General features: G+C 34.2%; 2 protein-coding genes across 2 annotated transcripts in view; both read left to right on the forward strand.

The window, feature by feature from the left end:
- Positions 1-2,238: 2,238 nt before the first annotated feature.
- On the forward strand, positions 2,239-2,778 carry LOC106689013 (ankyrin repeat and SOCS box protein 13-like). Its single transcript, XM_014433749.1, has one exon. It carries the CDS (start codon positions 2,239-2,241, stop codon positions 2,776-2,778), a length of 540 nt encoding a protein of 179 aa, XP_014289235.1.
- Positions 2,779-8,266: 5,488 nt separating this feature from the next.
- Positions 8,267-10,425, forward strand: part of LOC106689014 (serine/threonine-protein phosphatase 6 regulatory ankyrin repeat subunit B) — an 8,085-nt gene continuing 5,926 nt past the window's right edge. Inside the window, exon 1 of the mRNA XM_067051901.1 lies at positions 8,267-8,354. Within this exon, the coding sequence (XP_066908002.1) occupies positions 8,298-8,354 (57 nt within the window). The 5' untranslated portion in view covers positions 8,267-8,297. The remainder of the gene's footprint in view (positions 8,355-10,425) is intronic.

A 10,425-nucleotide genomic window follows, 5' to 3' on the forward strand; every position in this document is an offset into this window, starting at 1 on the left:
ATTAGTTCAATAATTTATGGTTTCAGGAAGAATCTGGAGTGAGTTCGACTGTTGTAGTAGGTAACCAACGACATACGGCTGTATCTGACACGGACATAGAAATCATGATAATCAATCATCGTACTTTCTCAAAATACCATCAAAAAAAGAACAAGTAGAAACGCAAGACCGGATGGAAATGTTCTACTAAATCTGGCCGTAGAAATCGAAACTCTCGAGGAAATTATTGAACATCTCCAAAACGGAGCTGAAATCAACAGTAGGGAAAATTATGGATCTACGCCACTTCATATTGCTGCTAATAAAGGCTATGAAACTGTGCTTAATTTATTGCTGGAGAAAAATGCAAGTGTGAATATAATAAAAAATAGTAATGTTCCAATACATTATGCAACTAATAATGGAAATCTCAATGTTGTTAAAGCACTTCTAGATCATAGCGCTGAAATCAAAATGAGAGGAAGATTTGGGTACACACCCCTCTATGTTGATGCAAGAAAAGGCTACATAAACATTAATAATTTAATGTCGGAGAGAAATGCCAGCATAGATATTAGAGACATGTTTAATGACGCTCCAATTCATAAGGCAGTACTTAATCAGAATCTAGATGTTATTAAGGCACTTCATGTGCTGATGGAGCTGGAATCAATAATCTGAGAAATTCCTGTAAAAAGCTTCTTTATATTGCAGCCAGAAAGGGCTACGGGACCATTGTTAATTTATTGTTGGAGAGGAACGCCAGCATGGATATTAGAGATATGTACAACAGTGCTCCAATCCATGAGGCAGCATCCAATGTGTGCCTGGATCGTTAAGGCACTTCTAGATCATGGTGCTGTTTTCAAAAGCCAGGGATATGTCGAACAAACGCCTCTCCATATTGCAGCTAGGATGTTGCCCTTCCTAGCTGCAATATGGAAAGGTTAGCTGTAGTTAATTTACAGTTGCAGAGGAACACAAGTGTGAGTATAAGAGATGTGGATAACGAAAACCCACTCCACGAATCAGTATATAATGGAAATATAAATGCTGCTAAGGCTCTTGTAGATCACAGAGAGGGTGTCCTTATGGAGGGAAATTATATCAGTACACCACTGTATACAGCAGCCTGGAAGAGCAAGGCGTTTCTAATTTATTGTTAGAAAGGAATGCAAAGGTGAATACAAGAGATAAAGAGAATAATGCTCCAATACATTATTCAACTTATAATGGAAATGTGAATATTATTAAGGCACTTCTAACACATACATCTGAAAGTAACACAAAGGGAAACTATGGATACGGACCTCTACACATCGCTGTCATAAAAGGTTATGAAACCATTGTTAATTTTCTCTTGGAGAGGAAGGGCGACGAATCTATCTTGAATTTATTGTTGGAGAGAGGTGCAAGCGTAAATATGAGAGACACCTTTCGCGATCCAGCAATACATCATGCGATAAAGGGCAGAAACCTGAAAATAGTCATACAACTTCTGGAGCATGAGGTGAGTGTCAAGATGAAGGGCGCAACAGGGTACGCACCACTCGGTTTAGCGTTAAGGGTTCAGCATCAATAATATGGGTGAATCAAATTTTTTTCTGAATATTAAGTACAGCAGAATAAAAATAAACAATACTAATAGCATTCTAGTCAATGAAGAAAATATAACAACTGTGATAAAGGCTCTAATCGAACGAGGTAATGATGTTAATTCAGAAAACCATTATGGCCAAACGGCGCTGCATGATGCTGCTGAAATAGGTTACTGTCGGAGATTTGCTATCCCAGAACGCCAGATTAGAAATCCAAGATTATATCTGCCATGGTCCTCTACAACAGGCCGCTGATAATCTAAAAATCGACGTTATAATGACCTTGTTAGATTATGGGGATGACATTAATAGAACAAGTTACTATAACATTACAGCTTTACACTTAGCAAAAGAAAGGTATAATACTAAGTTAACAAAATTTCTTTTATCGATGGTTGCTGACGCCACTGTGATGAGCCATGAAGAGAAAACTCCCCTACACGTAGCTTTTTTGAAAACATGTGAAGAAATAATAAAAATTCTCTTAAGATATCAAGCAAAACTTGAAGGGAAGTGTTAATGAGGATCCTTAATTCTATTTAACCTGGTCTCAAAAAAGAAGTTGAACCTCCTAGAGCTTTTATTGAATAAGACTGAACACTTTGAATCCTATTCAACTGATAACATTCAGTAATCCATAATACTGAACTATGCAATCGGTATGAATTTTATAGAAGGAGGCTACACACTACTAGACAAACTACATATTAAATATGGAGCAAATATAGAAAAGAAAAATATCAACAGTAACCTTTCTCTGTCTAAAAATATGATTATGGTTAAACTAATTCTGCAAGCAAGTAAGAATTTCAAAACATTTATAGATGCGTGTTCGAAAGTAGATTTAATCACCCCTCAAAATAAAACAAAGGCGATCTATAAACTGACAGCTCTCTTTATATCATCCAATCACGGGCAAACGGAAATAGTTGGGCAGTTGATATCGTATGGGCCTTCGTTGGAAGTCAGTAACGAACGGGGGTATACACCACTCCTCTGCGCCTGTGAGGATGGCCATGTGAAGGAAGCCCATCTATTACTTTCTCATCTTACAGCTGCCTTAGATTATAGTGATGATTATGGATACACTGCACTTCACTATGCAGCTTTGAGTGGTTCGCAGGAAATCGTGAAATTGCTATTAAGTCTTGGTGCGAACGAAGATGCTAGAACTAATGACCTCAAGACTCCATTGCATTAAGCTTCTCTTGAGGGACACAAGGAAATCGCGGACATATTATTGAAGGCAGGAGCGAAAAGAGAATCATGAGATAGTAATGGTAAGACGCTATTACATGTTGCGGCTACATTCAGAAATGGTAAAATCATTGCTTGCTTTTACTATTGACCACGCTTGGAAACAATAATGGCAGTACGCCCCTTTATCTGGCTTGCGAAAGATATAATAGTTCTATAGGAATAAAAAAAGACATTGTTTTAATGTTTGCAGAACGTAGTGATGTTAGTCGATTAAATTTTGACCTCATGTCGCATTTGCACATTGGGTCCAAGGACAATCCCACTGGTTGTGTAGAAGCTCTCCTAGCACATGGAGCAGACATACATAGAGCAGATAAGTTGCTAAATCTCCGGATACATTACGCTGCGTTCAATTGTAAATTAAATATAATCTCTATATTACTTTAAAGATCGACGCTTTGGCTCATCAGTCAATAAACCCGTTCTAAGCATGAAGTGCACAACTTTCCATTTTGCATGAACAACAGCCCTGTTTATTGATATCGCCTCCAGGAGGGTCTGGGTAGACTTAGGTTCAGGGATGTTGCTCCTTCCTTTGCAAGCCTGTTGGCTACATTGTTTCCGTACTGGCCGCTTGTGTTCCTCAGTCCCATCCTGTAGACACTTTACGAAGCTGACATCCCAACTAATCCTAACACTATCTTCACCACTTATACAGATGAAACCTGTGAGCTTGCAGTCAATAATAATCCTATAACTACATCCCAAACCCTCCAATCCCATATCGCAACCCTCGAAGAATGATGGTAATTTGAGGATTGAAATATATCATAACATGTCCCATCAAATCGCCCTTCGTCGTAAACCGATTGCCTGCCTTACAGTTTCCTTTAATAATGATGCTCTTACCCTTGTCAAACAGATCCGCTACCTTGGAACTTCATCTCGAAAAACGACTAACCTGGAATCCTCACATAAGACTGAAAAGACATGAAACTGTACGTCGATTTCGACTACCGGACAAACGGTCCAAACTTCCAAATGATTACAAAGGACTCATTTACATGACTGTAATAAGGCCAATCTGGACATGCGGAGTTGAACTTTGGGATACTACTAAACCTTCGAATTCATCTCATATCCAATCTCTAATGCACCTTACTTTGTTACAAATAAAATCATACCTTAATGTTCCATATGTAACCGATCTAGCCCGAACCAGATATCATTCCTTCCATTATCAACTCCCTAACCACTCAAACCCACTAGTTTCTAACCTTGGTTCCTCTTCCATTCCTGACAATCTTCCGAGGCGCCTGAAAATAAGATGGCCGGCCACGAGACCTGCTAATGTAAAACGTCATTAGAGTGACACTAATGGGTCGTTTCTCTACACGTCTGTATCACTCCATTTTGATCTTACATCAGATTTACTTAATGCGTTTCTAAGTAAATAGCAATAAATAACAATTTTATAAGTTCAGACTTATTCTACTTTCACATCTCTGCCTCGATAGTTCTTTTCATCTACTCTGGAAAACAAAAGTTTTGGAAACTGAACTATGAATTGAAATGGTAAAAAACTTCGGAAATTTTGTGGCTTGAACAATAACTCATCAAATAGGCAGACTCACATAACTGAATTGTAACACAGAAACTCCCTGCACAATAAATTGCCACAAATACAATATTTATTTATTAATGAATCATTAATAACTAAAGATCGTTTAATTTTAGATGGCTGGATATCCACAATTTTCTTCTTTTATGAAATACTCCATGTCTTGTATAACTGAGACTGCATACTAAGTTTGCAATTGTCAAACTGTTATTATTTTGATATTTAAATATTGATATTGATGAACTAATTACCAGTTATTTGGTCATAATGCTTCTTTTCAAATATATAAGCATTAACTGATCAATGTTCAACTCAGTCAATTTTTAATTGTCAGTTGCATAGTGCATATTATCTTTTAGTTCCATTAACTAAATGCCTAGAGTTCATAGGCAGGTTGGGCTCATAATTGATTGTCATAATAGTTTCAAAATAAGAGGATTATATGACATTTCAATATGAAATACATATCTGAACGCCTCATCAGACAATCCAATAAAACAATGGCTACTTAAAGGTTCTAAAAATAGAAGAAAAGGTAACTATATTAAATTAAATCTGTACCGCTGCAACCCATGAACAGTCAGGGGTGCGGTACTTTATTAGGAAGTACTGTTACTAGACATACGGTTTTGAAAGGAGGTGATTTTGTCATATTTTTACTTAAGGGTAGCTGCTTTAAGAGGCTAGATAGACACCGAAGGCTTCCGAATCCACAGGGTTGACTCTCGATTAAGGTTACCTAATAAATATTTTTCCGTAACAGCAGGATTCTAACTTGGATCCTTGGAGTTAGTATAACTACTTTACCATTTAGCCGCTCTCCACTATATATAATAATAAATACAATAATATTTTATATTATTAATAAATATTTTATATATTACATTTTTTTAAAAATATTAAGTGCTACCTAACCCACAAGGCTGACTCAACGGTTACAGATAAAAATTATCTGCCACAGCCGGATTCTAACCCGGGTCCTTGGAGTTAGTAGTCCATTGTCTTACCAATGACCTACCCTCTCCCACCTAGTACTGTATATACCCCATACTTATATATGTACAATGCCACAAAGTGGCACTCTATAAAATTCCTCGAAAATCAATTTAAAAAGGTTATGTACTAAGAAAACTAAAATACCTTAATTATTATATTATAAAAAAAATTATTTACTTTTTTGACTTATCGTGTTGAAAATTTTAATTTTTAAATTGGAACTGTAAACCACATGAGGAAGATTATGGTAAAGCATAGATAGTAATAAATTATTAAATAATTAATATTTTACCTCATCTCAGAAGAAAGACATGAGATTAAAATTAAGATATAAAGGTAATTAATCAGCACCTTATTTTGGGGCAGTAGGATCAAATGTTATAATGAATCATTAATAACTAAAAATTGTATCCATGACAATTGAGTCACAGTAGTATTTATAATAAATTTTTGTCCAACTCTAATTTGAAGTAAGGATGATAATTGGTTTCAACTGTGTTTATTTAACATAAGTATGTTTTCGTGCTTATATTCGGTGTAAAATGGGGAACTGACGTCAATTCAATCCTTTATAAACGTCTAATCAGAGACTGTTTAACTCGTTCAGATCTAACAGAAATGGGAATCATCTTGACTTGATATCCCCAAGAAGAGTTGTGGGTCCAACTACTAAATCCAATGCACCATACAGAAGTCATCACAACACAAATATTTTTCGTAATCTACTTCGCTGTTATTCATGTTCCTGTTATATCGTTAGTCTGAAAGCACTCTTACAAAACAACTTGTTGAAAGATTTATTTCAATTATAGGAACTGAACATTAAAAATCAGTAATTAACTTTAAAATCCAATATTAAAAGGAGTACATTTTAGAGTTTTCAAATTTTTATGATAATAATAAGCAAAATACAATAATACATAGTAACGATAATCGATATAAGTAATAATAACTTACAGCGAGTATTGGTCGATGAACAACGTCTAGCAAGATTTCGAAGAAGATCATAACACCATGGATAACATAATGGGGAGGAACATACTCGGATTACTCGCTCCCTAAACTACTAATTAGCGACGGTATTATAATCTTTGAATAAGAAGAGGATACTTAAGCAAAAAAAAAATCAAAGCAAAAGCACTCAAAGTGACTAAAATTGGAAAAGATATGCCTTCAGGTTATGTTAGGGATAGATGAAAACTGTGTTTATAGATAATAATATGCATTTATTGGTATATACAACTGAAACTATTTGTAGAATTACCATATAAAAGAGCATGAAAAGTAAAAAAAAAAAACTCTGAAATTAGGCATGAAAATTGAAAATCTCACAAATTTAAACTCAAATAAATCATTTAAAAAGTTAAATCAATTTTCGAAAAAACAGGTTTAAAAATGTTATTCTTTAAAGACATTTGTTTGATTCTAGCACTAATAATAGATTTCAGAACATAGATCATCTCAATACGAGACTGCAGAAAGTATTAGCCGCAAAGATTGGCCCGGTTCTTATTGAAATAAAAAAATAACTTTATTCAGGGACCTATGTCCCCTAAGAATAAATACATGGTTCATATAGTGATATTTTTATCTGGCGAGCGTTTACAAATTTTCAGATAGTAGAATGAAATTACATTGGTATATTGGCTTTACTTCTGTTTATAATGTTAATCAATACCTGCCTATTTATTTGATTACAAAGATGTGGAGGTTTGGTTATTCAATAAATGAAGGAATAGGTGTTCTTTAAAGGAGAGAATGGATGAGAACTGGCGAATGGAGATGGGAAGAGAATTCCAGAGGGAGGTTGCACGTATGACGAAGGATTTTCTAAAGAAGGAGGTTCTATAGGAGGGCATATATAGATCATTCGGATGGGATCTGGTGTTTAATGAGTGCATGGATGAACGAAGAGTGAGGAGATCTATGATATAGGTAGGTTTTTTGATGTTAAGAACTTGGAATAGAAAAACACCAAGGAGGTAATACCTTCGGGAGGTTGGATAGAGCCACTTCAACTCGGAATACCAGCGGGAGACTTGAGAGTGCCTAGGGAACCCAAAGATAAATCTTACAAAACAATTCATGAGTCTCTCCAGTCTCAACTCCAGTCCTGCAGATAGCCCTCCGTACACCAAGGATCCGTAGTCGAAGTGGGGGAAGACAAGAGAGGATACTAGGAGCTGACGGGTGTTCTGAGGAATGGAATTACGGAATTTCAGGAATTGTTTGAGTACAGTTATGGATTTGCGTGTGATTTGGGAAATATGGTTATTCCAGGAGAGGTGTTGATCAAAGGTGATACCAAGGTTATTATGTCGCAGTTGATGTTTTTATTTTTATCTCGAATCCTCCATTGAGGAACGATGCATTCGCAACATAGGAATGCCAAGATATAGTTAATTCATATGTATTTATTACATATTTTCCATGAAAATTTTTTTTTTGTATTTCTATAAGTACAAACAAATGATAAAATTTAACATAAAAATATCTCTTTTATTTTAATAAAAATAAATAATTTTAAATTGCGAATTATAATAAATCTCAATTTAACATGTTTATATTCCTGTTATATTAAGAATGACCCTCAGAAATAATAAAAAAAATTTTTTTTAACTTTTGTAAATAGTTTAATGATTTCTACAAAGATCAATATTTTTCGCATGGATCTGAATGTACTAAATCTGAGTGTGAGATGTGATTCGAGATGGCGATTAATAAAAAGTAGTCACCGTAAGATCCTTCTTCTTATCCTTGAGAATTAAAATTAGAAATGATTGCCGGTCTACTGTCCTTGTCTTAGTAGAACTGGAGTGACTGGCTTTGTAGAAGTGGAGGGAACAGTTTATAGCATGCAATCTACTGCAGTCTTAGCCAGTGAACACATCTAGTTTCTTGACATGTGGCCTTTTCTGATCTATCTTTTAATCTGCTCTCTTCACCATCCTGCTCTTTCAGTAAGTACATATCTACCAAATTTCCATCACACTAGTACTAATAGTTTAGAATAAAAACGTGAAATACATCTTTAAAGGGCAATAATTTCAATACAAGACAGAAACGTGGCGGAATGTTAGACGTTTTACAAACTTTATGACATTTTAAATACTCCCTATATCCGTTTTTCTTAAGTTATTCGTTGAGCTTATATTGATAAAGAACATTCCAGAAGAAGAACTTAGATATCGTTCAGTTAATAACAATTAAAAATGATTTATTAAGATAGATTTGTAAAAATTCAATGATTACTTATAAACTATGTTTTATATTTAAAGAGATTGTAATTGTTCTACCAACCAGTGGAGGACAAATTCTTCCTGGAAATAGTAATTATCTACACAGGATCAAATATAATTCCAGGTTAATACTAATTATTAATACTACTATTATGAAAATACTTCTAAACTTATATAAGTGAAACTTAACACTGTGTATAATTTACACACAAAAAAATTTTTTTCTGAGTTTTTCCTTTCTCATTTATGAAAAAAAGTAATAGTACATACTACCGTACCATTTTCTCAAAATATTACTTAATATTTTTTTTTAATTTAAAATAATAACATCCCAACATTTACTCTGGAAAATTATGGCAATATTATTTTTATCTCCATAAGTGAGATTCTATGGTGTAGACTATCTCGCTCCAAGGGTCAAATTATTAGCACTATAGCAATCTTCGAGACAAAAACGCTATAGAACTGAAACTGTCAACTCAAACTCTATCAACTCCGATGGTTTCTTGACCACTATTGCCCCATTTCTCTAATTGGCTTGAATATCATACGGAGGACCTGATGTAGTCTGATGTGACCGGAGTAGTGATGTAGTCATAACGTGAAAATGTTACCAAAAGTTGGAGTGAGTATTTGTCAATATGGAAAGTTTATTGTAGAGAAATACGTTGAATTCGTCACGGTGTGATGTAGTCCTTTACCATTTGGACTCCTCGTGGGAGATTTAATTTTTTAATGTTTAGCCATTATAAATTCATTAGTAATAATATTTATTTACTCTTTTTTTTTCACCGAACGGCCTTTTGAGGCCACGCGAATATCATTCCTTTTTTCTTCTCACTTTCTCTCCTCTTCTCTCCCAGTATCTTCTCATCATTTCTGCGTGCCTTTGCTTCCCCTCTTCTGATCACGCAGTACCCTTCCGTTTTTATTTATTTATAGAAACATTTGATCTTCAATTTTATTATAATAGAAATACCTATTACTTTAGGTTCTTAATAAAAAAAATATACTGCGGCTTTCGAAATTAATTGTTATCTATTTTTTTCCCGTTCCTAGGCTTACCCTCGAATGTTCATGGAACCCTGGGGTGGCAACTGAGTTATAGCTAAATATATTGGCCACCTTACTTGAAATTACGACGGAACCGCTAGCAAAAACAGTTATTTAGATATATAAAAAAATTACATTTATTTTTTGTTTAATTGAATGGCGGACTTAAATAGATTGCATTTTCTCCTATTTTAGGAACAACTCAAAAACTTCCAGCAAAATGTTATTGTTTCACCTGAATATTGATATAAGAAATATTTCCAAAGTTGTGAGTGCCCTTAAGTGGTATTATCAAGATTTTTAAAAATTTAAATTACAATCAAGCTCATTATGTGCTTACTAGCAATTCATTTCTAGAACGGTAAGTATTTAAAGATACAAATATAAATAATATTGATTGAAAATTATAATAAAATGGTTAAAATCATCACTATTTGGCCTCAAACTTTTACATTGTCATACAAGCTCATGGGGTATCCGTCAATTCAGTTTTCGTATAAATTGTTATATAATTTCTCTTCTAAAGAGTCGAGATCCGAAACCAAGTTCAAATTGGTTTTAGACTTGGAGTATTCCCGTAGGAATATCTTCATTAATTGAAGGGAAACATAACATTTACTGTGCAAACTCTTAAAGTAATATTAATTCTTTCGGAACTTGTTTATTTATTGATAAATATTACATTCTACCAACAACTTGGGCAAGGATTAATAGTAATAAACAAAATAAATACAATCAC

The sequence above is a fragment of the Halyomorpha halys genome, unplaced genomic scaffold (assembly GCF_000696795.3).
Source record: "Halyomorpha halys isolate HHAL.00 unplaced genomic scaffold, Hhal_1.1 Scaffold1258.1, whole genome shotgun sequence".
Taxonomy (NCBI): domain Eukaryota; kingdom Metazoa; phylum Arthropoda; class Insecta; order Hemiptera; family Pentatomidae; genus Halyomorpha; species Halyomorpha halys.

Coding starts and splice junctions, on each gene's coding strand:
- LOC106689013 (XM_014433749.1), top strand. CDS start 2,239: ATGAATTTTATAGAAGGAGGCTACACACTACTAGACAAACTACATATT.